The sequence below is a fragment of the Embiotoca jacksoni genome, unplaced genomic scaffold, assembly GCF_022577435.1.
Source record: "Embiotoca jacksoni isolate LCO1_2020_lvr unplaced genomic scaffold, fEmbJac1.0.p SCAF_52, whole genome shotgun sequence".
Lineage (NCBI taxonomy): Eukaryota > Metazoa > Chordata > Actinopteri > Embiotocidae > Embiotoca > Embiotoca jacksoni.
The window spans coordinates 240,061-258,211 of NW_027185406.1; the positions used below are offsets into that span (position 1 = coordinate 240,061).

Here is an 18,151-nt window from a genome sequence, read left to right on the forward strand (position 1 = left end):
ACATAATCAAATTGTTCAATAATGCCGTGGTCTCGTCGAGTGTTGCACCGTAGCCGTATATAAAACTCGTTTTCAGCAAACAGAGAGTCTGAAATGTGACTTTTTATGCTCATGTTACGTCCTATTTTACATCCCGGTTTGTTTTTTTTTAAACTATGTTTTAGAGCATTCTTTAAAATGTCACACTCCTATCTGATCAATAAACCCTGAAAGCTTTTTAACTTTCCACCTGAAAGAACATACCCCAACTTCATTCAGTAACAGCTCTGCTCCTGAAACAGCCTTGAGCTCTGCGGATAAGAGACACTCGGGAGAATTTTGAAATACTGTAAGACGCTCCTTTGTTATCACCAGGCTGCACTGAGATCCGGGCGGTTGTGTTTCTTCGTTGTCGTGGTGATACAACTGCTGTCAAAGTCAAAAGAAGTTGACTGTCGGTAGAAAATTCGAGCAGCTGTCCCCTCGCGGTTTAAGTGTTTTGTTGACCCGTCCGTCCACTCTGACCTCCTCCTTACATGGACTCGGCCGCTCCGTTACAACGTCACATGACTTCCTCCTTTTGCTTCGGTCAGAATTACTACAACTTGTTACAAACATTAACGCGTGTCGGTTTTAAAGGCTTTTAAATCTCAAGATTTGAAATACGCGAGAAAAAAAAAAGAAAAGGAACGTTTTAAAATTTCTGGTAATTGTGATTGTCAGCATTTAGAAAATTTCCTTGGATCGTCCGTAAATGACAAAAAAAAAAAAAAAAAAAGTGTCCCTGCCCCCTTCTGGTGATTTTCTGTCATTAGATAATTTCTTCCAATAAACTTCCCCCAAATCCGTCTGAACGTTGAATGACGTGCGGAAAAAAAGATGCCGAACATTCCTGATTGACAAATTCCTCGTTGAACCTTGGCGGTCCCAGTTCCTCGATACGATGGTTGAACCGATCGCGCCTGCGAGATGAGCTGAGCTGCGCTTCAATGGAAGATATTTTGGGGGTTTTAATAGCTCCGGCAGGCCACTTGTCAGAGAGGGAACAGGTGCGCCGCTTGTCGGAGGAGTCGGCCGTGAGGACAGTCGAGTGCCGGAGTGACAAAAGAATCAGTACAAAGGATTTCTAGCGCACAAAGATTAAAAAAAAAAAAAAAAATGTCATAGTGTAACATCATGGTTGCACCTTTATTTATTTTTTGATCTGTAAAGTTTATTTGTAGTCCAAGTCAGCTCTCTTGCAGCAAATCTTACTGTACATCTTACTCGTTAAACGTTTCCAAACTTTTAACACGCACGTAGGCTGATTTTGGGCAAAAACACGCTATTTCAGCTCATTAAAATAACATGTATGAGGCTTAATGACAAGATAAATGGATCAATTGGAAATGGAAAAAGTTGAATGCTTTCCCTTTTGCCCTTCATAGGAATCGTCTTGATACAGATTCTTAAAATGATCTTTTAACGTGGAAAAAAAAATGAGCTCAGTTTAATGATCTGTCAGCTGGAGACTTTAATTATGAGGAAGTTGCAAAAAAAAAACATGCTCAGATTGAATGAATTGCAACTGACCACAAACTTTCCAGCGGTGCCGCCTGTCATCTTCACTCACGGCTGTAATCAAACATTTCGCTTGGTGTTGGGAATCCCGTGGACTTTTCTGCCGCTCTGGGTGTGGCGATCACGTTGTGAAAACTCTTCATTTGAAACAGTAAATGCAGTCAGAGAGAGCTGTAATTCTCTGCGGGGGGGTCTTTTTTTGTAAACTTTAACTTTAGAAAGTGAGAAAAATATGACCCGAGACCTTCATCAACCGTAATAAGGCCTTTTTATATATATATATAGATATATATATCTATATATATATATAGATATATATATCTGCTAAGTTGCAAAATATTGTCTGCCAAATGCTAACTGGCTTTAATTCATAACACCTACAGTAAAGCTGATATTATTCTCATGGTTCATTGTTTACAATTTTTTAACCAATTTACCTTTAGCCAATCAGGACTCAGTCGCATCCTGAGTGCTGATTTCCTCGACAGACAGCTGCTAAACAAATCTACCGCCAAAAGAAAAACTGCCTCATGTGCACCTATGACAATCCCTGAAGCGACCCCCTCAGCACTGCTATACGTTAAATATCATAATTACAGAGTTCAGATCACTGTACCGACACCAAATGCAGCAAATAGTTGTCTCCAAAAAAATCCATACGGGAAAGTATTTGAAGGTAGCCTGACCTTTGAACTCCGGGCCAGTTCTCCGTGTTTTGCGTAATTCGGATAACAGATGAAAAACGAAAGACGATTTGGAACTCGCGGCATACAGCTCGGAAACAAACGCAAAACATAAAATCGTTTTACACCATCTTTTTTTTTTTATATATATATAAATTTTGTTCCCGTATGACTGCAGCTTGATAACTGTGACCCCTGACCTTTCTAGCGACGGCACCAAACCGGCAGCAAACTATTTGACCTTTTCGCCTGCTAGAATCTGGGAGGCCGCTGAGGGATTGTGGGAGTTCACAGCTTTACATTCCACTCGTTGGTCGGTTTCGTTTGTTTACTCAGTCAATTAGCAGGAAGTGGCAGTTGTTACATTCTCCAACGTGGCTTCAAATGCGTTGGGAAAAAAAAAAAAAAAGAAAAGCTCCGGGCGGGGGCGCGATCGTGACTCGACCGAACCTGTACGAATTTATTTGAATGCGTCTAAAAGTCCCAGAAAAGTAAGCTTGTTTTACACCGATTGTTTTCAAGGTCAACGACGACTGCGTTCTAGACATCAGGGTTAAAATTCTCATGTAGCTCGAATGCAGCAAACTTAAATTCAGCAGCAGCAGCAGAAAACCTATTTGGAAGTATGAACACAAATAATAATAACACGTTTTTATTTGTACAGCAGCTTTCATACAAGAAATGCAGCTCAAAGTGCTTTAAAAACAGATTTAAAGGAACATTTAAAAATATAGAAAAAGAAATGAGATGGATAAGAACAGATAAAATTACCCCCCCTCCCCCTCCCACTTCAAAAACATGCATAAAATTAACCCAAAAATCACAAATTTATCAGGGAACCCGATATTGAAGCACATCAAATTATGCATGTGACATTATCAATCGTATAAAAAAAAAATTGTTGGATCTTTACAAAAGTTTCAGGAAAACGAGTTAAAAGCAGATAAAAAAAAAAATTAAAAAAAAAGTTTTAAAGCTTTTTGGGTCCGGTAATTAAAAGCCCGTTTAAAAAGGCGGAGGTGGAGCTGCGGGCTCTGATTGGCGGGAGGGAGGCGTCATGCTGGGCGTGTGGCGGGAGGAGGAGGAGGAGGGTGGCGGTGGAGGGAGGATGTAAGGGGGGTGGTGGAGGGCTTCCCTTTCAGTGAGCCCATCAGCCGCAGTCCGGTGCGTAAAGAGCGCAGAGCAGAGCAGAGCAGCAGAGAGCGAGAGAGACGCACTCTCTCCAACTCCTCCACCGCCGGGATTACCGCCGTTTTTCCCTCCCCCGTGTCCTCCGTCTCAACCAGACCTGCCCGCTCAATGAAGTTCGGCTCCTCTCCGTGATTCCGTTTCGCCATGAGCTGCCTGGATGTGATGTACCAAGTGTTTGGTCCTCAGCCTTATTTCAGCTCCTACAACCCCTATCACCACCAGGTACGGGTCACCGATTCGGCAACTGTGTTTTTTTTTTAACATCAGCTCGGACTGGATTGAGTATATCGCCGCACTTTGGGGCTTTAAAAAAAAACAAACTTTATTTAAAAGTCCTCAGAACTGGCGATTAGAACTAAATTGCGCGCGAGTAGAAGTGTCTCTTGCTGCCCTCACAGATTTTAACTATGGGATATACATTTATTAAAAAAAACACAATTTATTAGCCTCTAAATAAGGTTGAGCAACCTGTAAATCAGCATTTTAAACCCCCAGCAATGCGCAAAATACGGACTGCAGCAGCTCCACATTCAGTGCGTAAAAACTTCACGCTCAGCAGGTTGGATTTAATATGGATATTAACTATATTTGTCCAAGTTAAAGAAAAGTCTTCTGCTTCAGGAGGCGGTGAGCAGATCTTCCTCTGGGCTCATTTCAGTTACTAAAAAGCATAAATGAAGTTAAGTTAAATATATTTAATGTTGTTTTTCTTATGGTTCTACCCGCTAAGCGCTTTTAATCAAGTTCAAACTGATGTATTGAAGTTTATTTCTGACTTTTTTGTTTTGTTTTGTTTGAGTTTTATGGTTTTCATTTTTTTTTCTTCTCAGATGATTCATGTTCATAATTATTCAAGCAGCAACAGTTATTATTTCCACACAGCAAAATCACGTTTTATCTCCTCTATTGAAACAGTACTGTAGTTTTGGAGGAAAATTGTTCATGATATTATTAATCTCAATACATATTTGTCAGTATAATCGGATTACTGTAAATGCCATATTTACCTACTAATTTCATTTTTCTTACGTTAGTGTATGAGTGTCAGGAGTTTGACTACAGCAGGTCTTTTTTTTTTTTTTTCCCCCAGACCTGTTAAAGGGCTTTTTTTCACTCTGTTAAAAGCTCTCAGTCAACATCCAGACATATTTCACATAGTGCCAAAACTCACTTTGTCTGTCACCTGAACAGCCGGCGCTCATTCCAGCTGCACAGGAGCTCATATTAGGATGGATTATTTCAAATAAATTATTTAGTGCATTTATCATAGAATAATATATATATATATATATATATATATATATATATATATTTTTTTTTTTTTTTTTACAAAGTTATATGTCTAACTATTATTTTGAGGGCGTTATAAAAGCCATAAACTGTATATTCTTTTCACAAAGTCAAATTTAAAAAGGAAAAATACAAAGTTTTTAGTTGTTGTTCTTTTCATCATCGCAGCAATAAGTGAAATATTCAATTTCAAAATGACCACAACGCTTAACGTGTTGATATTTCTGCGTGCAGCTTATTTAATGAAAGAGGGGTGAGATATTTGATAAAAACTATTGATCTTGAAGGTAAAAAATTACCAAAATAAACTTTTATACATTTCCAATAAAAGTGTTGTTTTTTTCCCCGTTTTTTTTCCCCCTCATTTTTACATAAAAGCTGCACCCTACATAAAAGATTTCTGCACTCTCATACATAATTCAGGTGGATTTACCTTCACATTGTAAACACCTGTTACCTAAAGGTCAAATGTCATGTTTTGTTTTCGGTCAATAACACCATGAAAGAACCCCCCCCCCCGCCCAAAAAAAACCAAACAAACTTTGGAATCCTTATAAATATGATACAAACAGGATGTTCTTCATATAACACCGTTCGAATCTGTGTCTCGTGTTTTTTTTTTTGTTTTTTTTTTATATATAAATATATTTTCTTTTCATGTAGAAACTGGCCTTGTACTCCAAAATGCAAGCCCCCCAGGACGGCCGGCTCGGCCCCCCGGCCATCAAAGAGGAGGACAAGGAGCTGCCGCCGGGCGCCGAGTACCTGAGCTCCCGCTGCGTCCTCTTCACCTACTTCCAGGGCGACATCAGCAGCGTGGTGGACGAACACTTCAGCCGAGCCCTCAGCCAGACGACCGCGTACCCGGCATCGAGCGGCGGCAGCCACAAGGCCGTAAGAGGTGTGTGTGTCTTTGTGTGTGTGTGTCTTTGTGTGTGTGTGTGTGTGTGTGTGTGTGTGTGTGTGTGTGTGTGTGCGCCAGTGTCTTCCCTTCACGCAGCTTTTCTTTTTTGACCATCACAAGGATGCTAAAGTTCTCCCATGTTTTTTAGGTTGTTTTTTTTGAGTGGGGGATTTGTGTCTTCTGTTGTATGTTTAGTTTCCTCCATTTTCTTCTTTTGATCTCGTGGGACTGAAGCCGAACTTTGTCTCTGGGTTTTTTTCCCCACAAGATTTCGACCATGCCACACGCTAATATTGTCATGCAAAGAAAGAGAATAAAAAAAAATTAAAAAAAAAAATGATAACATCCTGCAAATCGTTTAATTCGGTCAGTTTAGTCAAAAGACAGACAAATGTAAAAAAAAAAAAAAAAAAAAACTCGTCTGCTTTTATTGCAGGATTTCACTGACGGGTTTGTTTGACAGCATTTGGAATGACAATGTGGACTTTTAAAAATTATTTTTGCAATTTTTTTTTTTTTTTTTTTTTTTTTTTTTTGCTGCTTTTCAGCGTCTTTCAATTCAACCTTTTCTCACGAGTAAGAATTCACTCCTGCAACAGTTTTTTTTTTTTTTAAACAAGCGAAGAAAGCATTTAGGGCAGTTTTGAAGGTCACGTTTTTTTTCCCCGCAGGCGTTGTAATAACAACCATCAATTCTCCAACAAATATTTGGGCAGTAAACGGCAAGATCTCCTTAAAAATCAGAGTTAGATCACTGGCAGCCTCCTTTATTTATTGATCAGTGATTAGACATCACGTACGGAGTATTTTAGTCTTGTTTCCCTCTTTTTTTTTCTTTTTTTTCTTAATGTATTTTAGATGTTACTTGCTGTCAAAAGGGAAAAAAGAGAGAGGAAGATGAGTTTGTCGTGTTGCTGACCTTGTCGAAATAACAAAAAATATTTCTGATTGAATGATATTTTGAGAAAATCTAAATTGTCGTTGGCAGTCCCTTTATCTGGACTGATCTGAATTCTTGCAACAGTAGTGATGCCTTCACAGGACCGGATTAGTGGTACGGGAATCATTTGGTGATATGATTATTTTTTTAGTAGTGCGTAAAAGGATCTTTGAATAATTTTGAGGACATTTTATTATTTCTTTTTTTTTAATTTTTTTTTTTATCTCATTTAATGTCACTGCGCTGGAGTGAAATTCTTTTTGAGCGCCACGTCAGCTGAGGATTCTCTTGTCAATGGTTTTTGTCAGCCGTGAAGTGAAGTGGTGTCCCCATCAAAACTCAACTTCCGTTCATACGAGTATAAAGGGAGGATAAAAAAAAAAAGTCGCACAGAAGGATTCATTCATTCATTATTCTTTCGGTGAATCAGCCAGGCACGCTTTTAATTTAATGTCTCTTTACAACCGTTTTTTTTTTTTTCAACTCCAGCACCTTTGTGGAACAAAACACATGTTTTCAAGTATTATTAATGTTCTGCACGGGGATATTTTATGTTACAGTAAAGTTGAATTGACTCGTTTTTAGTTAATTGAATGTTTTATTGATAAAATGTTCACAAAACGGTGACAAAATGTCAATCACAAAAAAACTAGATCCCAGGATTTTTTTTTTTTTTTAAAGCAGCAGTTCAAAAACCCAAACATGTTGAGAAAAGCAGCAAATATTCACTTTCGCACACTGTATTTGACATTTGGCAAATAAGATGTCACCAAGGTACCCATTTAAAAAGGAACGGTTACATATGGCTGAATGCTAAATAATTACGTAATTACAAACGTTTCTCGGCAAAGACTCTCGAGGTCAAACGTGAACCTTCAACCTTCAAGTTTTAGAGCTATAATTTGAATTTTCTTTCTTCATTTAAATCAGGGGTCTTCAGTCAAATATCAATTTGTTATTGTTCACATAAAAAAAAGCTTATTCAGCTGGTTAGGGTGGAGCTCAGATATGTGAATAAATGTTACACTTTCAGTTTGTCAAAAAAGGTTGGAGATCGCTGACTTAGATTATTATTATTATTATTATTAACTCGCTCTCATCTAATGAATAAATGGGGTTTTATTTATGAAGTAACTTTGTGGATTCCGTGTGTTCCCAGATGGATCTTTTCCGATGAACCAGAGAAGTTTCCCTCCGTCTTTCTGGAACAGCTCCTACCAGCCGTCGGTGTCCTCGGCGCTGGGCAGCGCTCTGTCCGCTCCCCACGCGGAGCTCTCCTTCCCCGGGGACCCGTACTCGTCCGCCTCCCTGCACAGCCACCTCCACCAGCCCAGCCCGGACGCCTGGCACCCGTCCCACCACCACCACCACCACCACCACCCGTACTCGCTAGGGGGCGCCATAAGCAGCCAGAGCCCGGCCTACCCGCGCCCGGGCGTCCACGAGATGTACGGCGCGGCGTTCGACCCGCGCTACGGCTCGCTGCTGGTGCCGTCGGTGAGGTCGCACCACCGCCTGACGTCCGGCGGCTCGGCGCCGGGGCCCAGCGCCTCGCCCTGCGACCTCGGGGGGAAGGGCGAGTCGGGGACGGCCTGGAGCGGCGCCTTCACCGGAGCCGGGGCGGAGATCGGACTCAACATGGACGCAGGTACTGTCCATTTTAACCTGAAAAAATACTCGCTTTGTTCAGATATCGAAAAACTAAAAAAAAATTTATTAAAAAAAATACGTTAAATTGGGAGGGATGAAGGAAGAAACCTCGGGATGATTGACAGAGGACAGGTTGGAACTGAAGTATAGTCATAACACTCAGAACAACATCATCCGTCATCATTCAAACTTATGACAAAACAACTTAGTGGTTTTCCGTGAGCCAGCAGCCGAGCGATTTTTTTTTCCTTCCAACCAAACGCCGCAGAGTTTAGTTTGATTGGTTTCTGAGTTGGCAGCTTATGTCTTTATTTTCTGTCTTTATTTTCAGTTTGATAGAAATTAGAGATCTTTGCGAGTCAAATGGGACCAAAAAAAAAAAAAAGCCACCAGCCAAATCAAATCAAAGATCTAAAATCTAAAACAGTCTTGGGCAGTTGTTCCCAATAAAGCCCTGGGAGGGTAACACTCTTCGTTTGATTGATTGAGATGCTCCTGTGATACCCACTGTAACCTTTGACCTGTAGGCTTCGTTGTGTTTTAAAGGGTCACGAGTTACTTACTGGTCAGAATCAATCTAGATGGTGTTTCACTGATGGTCGGCTTTAGTCGTGAGCCGACGTAGCTGATCCGATATCTTGTTCGCGATACATAGGTTGAGTGCTGCTGTGGGTTATTTCTTGGAGTCAGTCGAGGCGACCCGTTATCATTCCCAGAGCGTCAGGTACCGCCGTTTTATCGAAGTCGTTCCCGGTAAACTCGCGTTTTGTTTTCTGTCAGGGTGGTTTTGGGTTCGGGCGCTAAAACCACGTGGTTACGTTTAGGATAATATCGTGGGTTTAGAGTTCAAATAAATACTTGAGTATGTTACCACGTTGACTTTTGGTTCGTCACGGACTCGACCGCCCCGGGTGTCCCAGGTGTCCCAGGTGAAAGTCCTCCTGCCCGACACCAAGTTTGCTCCTCTTTTTCTTTTTTTTCTATTTCGCGTGACCTTCGCGTGACCTTTGCGTGACCTTCGCGTGACCTTCTTCGACCCGCCTCTTCACGGGGACGTAAGGCAGCTTTAAGGTATCTCTTAGACGGCAAAAGCTTTGACACAGCGACATTATTCGCCGCCCCTGGGAACGACGAGCGAAGATAAAACCTCCACTCAAACTTCAACCATAAAAACCAGATGGCCTTTTTACTTCCGCAAGAACTTCAAACGAGATGTTCTAAGAATGGTTTCTTGTAATATATTTAGTTTTTGGTGGAAGTCTGAAACAACAGAACAAACAAACTCGGAGGGGGGGGGCCCGGTTAGAGTTTACGTCGTTCCGTGATGTGTTTCTAATTAGCTTCGTGTTGGTAACCGGTGTCGGCGGTTTACAGACGTATCGGTGAAGCGTCGGAGACTTAAGAGCTTCTGACCGAGTCGATTTCCACGTGTTTACACGAGGAAACCAAAAGCAAGGCGAACGTGAAAAACGTGCCCGGGGGGGGGGGTGGGGGAGAGGGGGCCTCGTGTAAACAAAATAAATCCCCAAAATTTCAGCCACAGATGTGAGCGCGCAGCTTCGAAGGGGGATGAATGAAAACCACCTGCGGAAAAGAAGACGACGTTGGTGTTGACATTGAGAGCAGATTCGAATGGAGTTTGTTTCCCCCCCCCCCCCCCCCCACCTCTCACTCTACGTCGGACACACTTGAACCCTGTTTGTGCGGACGTCGACGTCGGGCTTGTCAAAAAGCACGGCTGATTACTAAATGATTTCGGAAAAAAAAAAGAAAACATCCTCGGTCTGTTTCGACTGAATGAAAAAAAAAAATCAAAAGCGGAATTAAATGAAGATGTTTTTCCGCCTTTTCGACTTCCTCGAGTAGGTTTCTTCGAACCAACGGAACCCGTCCAGTCAATCGGCACCTTTAACACCTCCTGTCAACTCCCTCCCCCCCCTCCTTTTTTTTTTTTTTGTATTCCTGTTGCTGTCTTCGCTTTCACCCCCCCACCTCCATCACCTCCATCTCCACCTTTGGGGCATTTTGCTTTTCTAACCTCTCTCGTCTTGCCTCTTCCTCCTCTGCCTTTTTTTTTTCCTTTTCCTTTTTTTCTTCCTCTTTCCTCCTCTCAGGTCTGCAGGCTCAGGATAAAAGCAAGGATTTGTACTGGTTTTAGACTCCTTCTACTTTCTACCTTCAGCTGTAGCCCCTCTTTTCACCTCCTCCCGCTCTCCTCTTGTTGCTTCGCTGCTGTTTATGGGACAGAGAAGAGACAGACTGACCATCGGTGAGGCGGCAGGTTTTTTTTTTTGTGTTTTATTTTTTTCTGGTGTTTTGAGTTTTTATTTTTATTTATTTTTATTTTTTTTTGCCGTAACAGCTTCTGGTCTACTTGCAGCTCTGTGTTACGGCGGACTGTGCAGCAGCAGCAGCAGCAGCAGCAGCAGCAGCAGCAGCAGTAGCGGCGGCGGCGGCGCAGCCCTGCTGAGCTGAAACGCCGACAGCGTGGATACAAAAAAGCGAAAAAGTTGAACTCGCAGGGGAAGGGAGACGGAGAATCTGGATCGGACACGGACGGAGACTCTTTTGTGCTTCTGTAACAGGCAGGGACGACATTCCTTTAACTGGGGGAAGAGAAAAAAAAAAAAAAAAAAAAAAAAAAAGGAGTCCGGGGACAGATGGACGGAGACACATGCGGCTCGTCGGACTCCAAAAAGACGAGTGCGCTTTGAAGGACTTGGCAGGACTCGGCCTCTACTCGGGGAGAGGGGGGACGGGGGAGGAGGGGGGGGGGCAACTGGGCTCAGACACTTTGGGGAGGTGTGTTATGGCTGGAGGGGAAGGCCGAGTCGGTTGTCGAGGAGTCCAGACGGACGCCTCGGTTTACGCTGAGTTACGTTCCAGCCGGACAAATTACACCCAAACTGTTTTTTGGATGGATTTCAACAGATTTCAAAAAGATATTTAAAGCCATATTTGCAACTACAGACCTTCTCCCAACGTCCTTATTCTATACCACATACTAATTTAAAGAGGTTTGAGAACACGGAAAAACACGTTAAGCATGCTCATACTAAATCTTCTTTCTTTTTTTTTTCTTTTTTTTTGGAGTGTAACTTGATGTAAACTATTGTCCAACAAAGCATTGCACAAAGTTAATAAATACATTTTGGACGGCAGCTGCGGAAAGATGTTGGAAAACATCCAAATCTTCAGTAAAAAAAAAAAAGAAAAGTTTTTTTGATTTTTTTCATAAGTCATAATTTTGATGGATTCAGCGTCATTTTCAGATATATAAAACAGAAAAGCCCTTTTATCGTCTTCTTCGGGAGCAGGTTTCTTTTTGTTGGGTGCTACTTTCACGTACGAAGGTTCAGTTCAGCCGTTGACTCTTAGCGTTGAGTCGGGGATTCAAAAGTCATGACTGCATTTGGTTTGAGAAATTAGAAAGTTAGTTTCAACAGGATTGCACGTTCAATTTTTAGGACTAATTATACGATACCATTTGGTGCTTTTCTGTTTTCTATCTGTTTATGTTTAAAATCTTGAGGTTCCAGGACTCTTTTGGGCGCCTTAAGTTCTTGAAAAAAGACCAAATTGACAACAACGATCATAACTCAGAACCCATCAGTCCACTACAGCGTGCTGTTCAGTGTCACCTTTTGCTACTTGAGAATACCAGAATATTTGGGTCTGTTCACCCGCCGTAGAAAATTGTTTCCAGTTGTTGAACCTCACGTTCATTTCGAAACTATTTGAGCCGCCTTTAACCAATCGGCACCGACCGCCATATACGAAAACGAAACGCTACCATCGCTGCAACATTTAGAAAAAAAAGACTCGACTTCCTCACCGTTGAACAGCGAACAGGGTTTCCAGACTTTCATCGCGGCGAAGAAAACCGAAGCTTTAATGAGGTCGAAGCCATTTTGCCTAGCTCAAGGCGTGAAAAACCTCGTGGTTAACACAAGAACTAGCTGGTTGAGGCTTTAGGATCCGATCTTTTAAAGAAGTCCGCGTTGCTTTCTCACAGACTTGAATTCTCACCTCTTCTTCGACCCGTAGTTTACGCACGCTTAACTTCGTTTCACGTTTTAGGCGCCGCAAAGCCTGACTCTTGACGCGGGGGCCCTCTAGCGGACTGACGGGTGTATTACACATTTTGGTTCAAACGGAGTTAACGTGTGACGTAGAGCTCTGTGGACGTTTCATTTTTCCACCAAAATCGAACCCGGTTTTAACATAAAGTCACACGTTCGACGTACAAATCATCGAATTAATACTCGCTGCCAAATACAACTTCATCTGGTTGAAACTCATCCTACTTTTAGCAAAGAGAATCGATGTCACCGACACATCAAAAAAATACATATAACCCGACCTGTCAGCTAAGATATTTACATTTTGGTTGCACGGTGAATATTTCATGTAAAAACTGTCTGAATGGGCCAAATTTGCATAACCAGAGCCTTTAACTCGCTGTCGATTGACCGGACTGTGCTAACCTTTTTTTTTTTTTTAACCATTTTATGTGACAAAATTTGTGGTGAGATTTAAAAAAAAAAAAAAAAACCTCTTCAACTGTGTCAACAAACAGAAATGTAAACTTCACACCGGTGACTCGCTGAGAGAGCGAAGAGGAGGCGAGGAGGGGTCTCGCCGATGAATGAGGAGAACGACGGCTATTTGAAGCCACTTGACTTTTTCTCTCCCTGCTCTCATGCAGCTGTCAACGACAACTGCTCCTCAACTCGGTGAACACACGCACACGCACACGCACACGCACACGCACACACACACGCACACACACACACACACGCACACACACACACACACACACACACACACACACACACACACACCGTCCCACTGTGCAGTGTTTTTCGGGGGCAGGCCTGTGAACTTAAATAAAGGGGAGCATTTAGTATGAGCCCCCCCCCCCTCCTTCCTCCCCCCCTCCCCTCTCTCCCCTTGTACCGGGACAACTGGTGCGATTGGAAGTGAAGGCAGCAGAGGGACGCGCACACAACTGTCCCATAAAGTAATTTGTGAGGGGTGGACGTACATGTGTCTGTTTCTATACTTACAAGGATAAAAAAAAAAAAAGGAAACGAAAAATTGAGGCGTCACGGTGTTGCTGTCACTTTTCGTAAACGGCTCTTAAATCGAAGATTTGGTTTATTGTACTTTATTGTATGGGTTAGTTAGTACTAACCCTAACTAACTAACTATTCGGTTTAAGAAATCCACGTCGCTTTCCTGTTTTAGCCGTCCAACCTACTTCAGAAATGTTCGTCACGTGACCTTCATCACGTGGACGCAGGTCATTCGTGGCCAACCGTCACTCCGACGCGACGTTGTACGCTTTTTTTTTTTTTTTGCCGATTCATCGCAAATCGACCGTCGCGTCGTTTCGGTTCGACGACGCGTCGGTACGACTGTTTACTAAAGTCACTCAGCTTTCTCGATGCGACGTATCGCGTCGCACTTTTAACGGTTTCTGGCTGACTTATGACAAAGAACACAAAACCATTTTTGTGTTTTTTTTAAGGACACCGGCCTCGATTCACCAAATATTTTTAAGCGGGTTCGGAGTTATTTTTTTGTGTTGACTGTTTGGTAACAAAAACAAAACATTCAAGCAGTTTAAAAGCCGGGTTTTGATCAATAATTAAAAAAAAAAAAAAAAATCCTTGAAAATATAGCGATGAGTTATCGTGTGTGCGTCTGAAAATCGACTCCTGCTGCGGCCATTTTTTTTTTTTTTATATAAAACTGATATCTCCTCCTTCCTTCCTTCCAGGTACATACTGTAAAATCAGCAGCTGAGCATGAAGCGTCGTTCTATGTGAATATATTTATATATTGCCGAAAGTATTGTTTTCTGTCGATCTCTGTGTGTTTTTGCTGTTTACCCGTAAATATAAAGTAACGGCACTAAAACGATGTCTCGGCTCTCGGTCGCCGAAGAAGGTTGTTGTTTTGTTGTTGTTTCAACGCGGGTTTACCGCTGAGTAAATAAAGCGCTGTTTGGTGTCAGTGTTTTTGCCTGTTGTTAACTACACGTTCACAAGTTATGTGTCTGTCGTTAGGACTCTGAAAAAGCTGCACGTCATACTATTTATCGATGAGCTGGACGTGCTCGGCGTCTCATTTCGCGGTTTCTTTTGCGTCCTTTCGCATCTTTTTGAGCTTTCGAGTGTGTTTGAGGACTTTCGGCGTGTCTGTCGAATTGTGTCGCATCTTCTTCAGCCGTCTCTTTTTCATTTGGTTTGTGTTTTCTTTGTGGCCAGTTTGCATTTCTAACTGTCTCCGATGTTGTCGGCTGCTCTTTGAAGTCGTCTTGCGTCTCTTTGCAGTTCGTTTACGTCTCTTTTGTGTCATGTCATGTCTCGTTTGATTGACTCCCAACTATAAAGGTGAACAGTTATCAAAACAGCCATTGTATTGATGGCACTGTTACGAATTATACTTTTGCAATTTTTGTATTTATTATTCAATAATGCCTATAGGGAAGTTTCCCATCATGCATGGCAGACTTGTGGAAATAAGCGTTGACTTTATTTGTGTTCCTGCTTTTTTGTTTTCCACGTTTGTTTGTTTGTTTGTTTATTTTATTTCATTCAACTCTTTTCCAGGCTTCGTTTAGACCTACTTTTACATATAAAGCACAACATTAATTCAGCCCAAAAAAAAAAGAAAGTTTTTGACGCTTCAGCCTTTGCTGATTCAAATTTGTGAACATTAGTTATTGGTGGGAGGCTTGCAGTCTACAGCCTCACCCCTAGATGCCACTGTCCTGCACACTGCTCTTTTAAGACATGAACGAATTGCCTGGTTTACGTAAAAGCACATGCATCTAATCTGCATATTGTTCCGGGTACATCATCATGATACGTTTTTGATAACTGGCTCTATGTTCATCTCAGAGTAATGACTAATGTTGAGTTATCGTGCATCTCGTATGAGGCAAGGTGCGAGAGAATTATTTATTTCATGTTTTACATCCGCTCAGCTTTACTAATTATTCCCAGTTTGATATTTTTTCACATCCAGCTAAAATAGTTTGCTTGAATTTGTATATTTCTTCTGCTGCAAAACTGATTCAACTTTTTTTGTTGTTGCAAAATAGTAAATATAAAGAACAGTTAAGGGACAAAAACTTTAATTTAAGTCACTGAAAATCGACCGGAGAATCAAGTTCATATTCCTTATAATACAGGTCCCCTCATGGACCCGACAGCTCTCAAACTTGTTGATAAAAAGCCGTTCCGTGCGTCTTTAGCGGTCGACGATTTTTGTATTGCTTTTGTGAAAATCCAGTTGCCCTTCAGCCACAGTCAAGTGCACGATTCCACAAAGCCCGCGCTTGGCAGATGATTTGATTTCGTGACACTTTGACTTTGAGTGATTGGTCATGTACCCGCCACATTAGATTGTCAGTTTCTTTTACCCTGAGACCTTTTTATCGCTCTCTTTACACAAGGCACACACAGACTGACGTATCGCTGCTTTTACGGCGCTTGTCAATTTAAAGTCATTTTACATGCTGATTTAATCTGTCGCAGTACACGTACCTCAGAAAGGTTTGCTATTTGTAATGCTACATTTCCACAACTTTAAAATTTAGTTTTTACAGTGAAACCTTTATAAACATTGTTCTGTGACTCTCCAGGTGCCATCGTGCAGATGACAAGATCTTAGTGTATCATGCTGCTTAAAAGGAATAACTGTACACCGAACTCCGAACGGCAAAAGCATTTTTTCATGTCAGACAATTATTATTATTATTCTAAAAAGACGCTGGGACTGATTTTCATTCAAAAATACGATTGTAAAGCACCATTTTCTTTGTAGTAAAGCTGCAAATATGTCAAAAAGTGTGTCAGCTGTGCCCTTGTACAGTACATGAGTTGTATGAATAAATAGGAATTTGTGATTTTGAAATAAAAAGGCTGGATTTAGTTCATATAAGAAGTGAAGTATCAGCAATATAAGAAAACAAGGGGGGAGGGAGGGGAAATACAGAGGAGATAAAGAAAACTACACAAATTAAAAATGGTCAATTCCAGTCTGTTTGTCAGAAGCTACAAGGCGGGTGGGTGTGAACTTTTTTTCAGCCACGAGCGAGACAGCTGTAGGTTAATATCGGCTTCTGATTTGATCGACGTAAGGGTGAAGAGGTTCTGTTTCTATTGCCGTCAATACTCAACACTCTGTTTAATTGTTTTAACCCTTTTTTGCTCTCTGGAGAAATTCATAAGAAAAAAAGAAAGCCTTCTTTCACAAAGACGAGAGTTACTTCAGTTCTCCAGTAGAATAGGAAAGTATGAAGCTTTGCTAATAGCATGAAACACAGGGTTGAGGTTAAGGACAAGAGCTGCTCTTTAATCAAAGAAGCATTAATTCAGCATTTTATTTTAGTAAATCGTTAACGCTTTTGTATCTGAATCAAAGAGTTGAAGCACTGCTCTTTGCGCATTTTATTGTTTTCACTTTAAATGGACTTCTAGGAATCAGTGACGCATCCAATAGAGCTGAAGTTATTGAGGAACCCAGTTTTTTGTTATGCTGTTTCTATCATTTTTTTGTTTTCATACATAAATTCTATCTTTATTTAATATTTTTGTTTTTCAAAGTGCTTATTTTCCGGTGAATTTTCTCACCCATATATCCCCGAAAATACTAAACCAATCACTTTTTAGGATTTTTTTTTTTTTTTTTTGTCGGGGGGAATATTTGAGGGTTTACAGCTTATTTTTATTCTAAGCTCGATTTTTACATCAGCGGATTCCAACCTTTTTCTTGCAAGAGCTACTTAAGAAAATGAAACATGTAAAGAGCGCTTGATTTGGGATATTTTTTGTGCTTTCTGATGACATCGCAGTTTCAAATCCATTTTATGAATGTATGTAGTTTTGGTTAAGATTTGGTTAAGTTAATCTGGAACAACAAGCTGGTCAGGGAATGATTGTGATTAAATGCTGAATGCCAGTAGTACACTGGAAACAATCTTTTTAAGTCCAATGTTTTGTTGACCTAACCATCCACCCTGAACTCGTCCCTCTGAGGACTTTGCAGCAGCTCTCCTTTGTCCCTTTTGGACACAAGTAATAATTGCTTCAGACGGTTGAATTTAAACGTACAAAACTTTCTGCAGCAATTGATGCACTCTTTCCTTTCCTACCTTTTTTATGTTTTGATAAACACAATCTAAAAAAATACCTTGGTTTTAAAAGGACAACTATGTCTTATACCTGGCTCAAAGTATGTGGTACCACAACAGAGAGAAGCGCAGAGAATGATAGGATTTCTAAGATTGGTTTTTTTTTTACATTTTTTTATTTAATTGTCCTCATTTGCTCCATTTTTCTTTATATTTAATGCTTATCTAACATCCTGCTGCCAGGATGCAGGGATCAATAGATTCATTTTTATCTCATTACTGTCCCACTCGTCTCTGTGATGCAGCCTGCCCCTCTAAAATCTTCATTGGCTGTTGAGGAATGCGAAGCCCGCTAATTCCTCTGAGCTCCAGAGCCACTTGCTACCACATTCACTCCACATTTACTACACATTAACAACACATTCATTCCTAACACTCCAATAATCTGTGTGGCTGCCAGATGCACACACGAGCCACATGCATTTTTCACAAGGAGATAACATTTCAGCTGCTCCGGGGCGATGTTTAAGAATTTTTCTCGTAATTTTGATAACCGTTTAATTAGCTTTTCCTTTCACATACTTTTAACATACTTTTGTATCAACATATACTATTTTAATATGAAAAAGCTAAAGCCAGTCTCTACTGGTATCGAATTACCTTGTTCTCATCTCAAATTCAAATGCCTGCTGTGCAAACAATCTAATGGAAATTTCTATTGCAAAATTTCTAATCTCCCCAAAAATTTCTGATTAGTTAACATTCTTAACATTTAGAGCTTTAATTTATCACCTCAAATTTCTTAA

General features: G+C 41.0%; 1 protein-coding gene across 4 annotated transcripts; it reads left to right on the forward strand.

The window, feature by feature from the left end:
• Positions 1 to 3,474: 3,474 nt before the first annotated feature.
• vgll2a (vestigial-like family member 2a) lies at positions 3,475 to 14,218 on the forward strand. 4 transcript variants are annotated; one of them, XR_011179399.1, is made up of 5 exons: positions 3,475 to 3,635; positions 5,367 to 5,604; positions 7,707 to 8,195; positions 10,312 to 10,466; positions 10,578 to 10,661. XR_011179399.1 is itself a non-coding variant. In XM_069172381.1 (4 exons), the coding sequence occupies exons 1-4, from the start codon at positions 3,558 to 3,560 to the stop codon at positions 10,670 to 10,672; spliced, it is 918 nt and encodes a 305-aa protein (XP_069028482.1). In that variant the 5' UTR covers positions 3,475 to 3,557; the 3' UTR covers positions 10,673 to 14,218. The 4 variants fall into 4 exon arrangements, 2 of the variants coding, with proteins under 2 accessions (XP_069028482.1, XP_069028483.1); XR_011179400.1 differs by having other exon boundaries at positions 10,560 to 10,646; XM_069172381.1 differs by lacking the exon at positions 10,312 to 10,466 and having other exon boundaries at positions 10,560 to 14,218.
• The last annotated feature ends 3,933 nt before the right edge of the window (positions 14,219 to 18,151 follow it).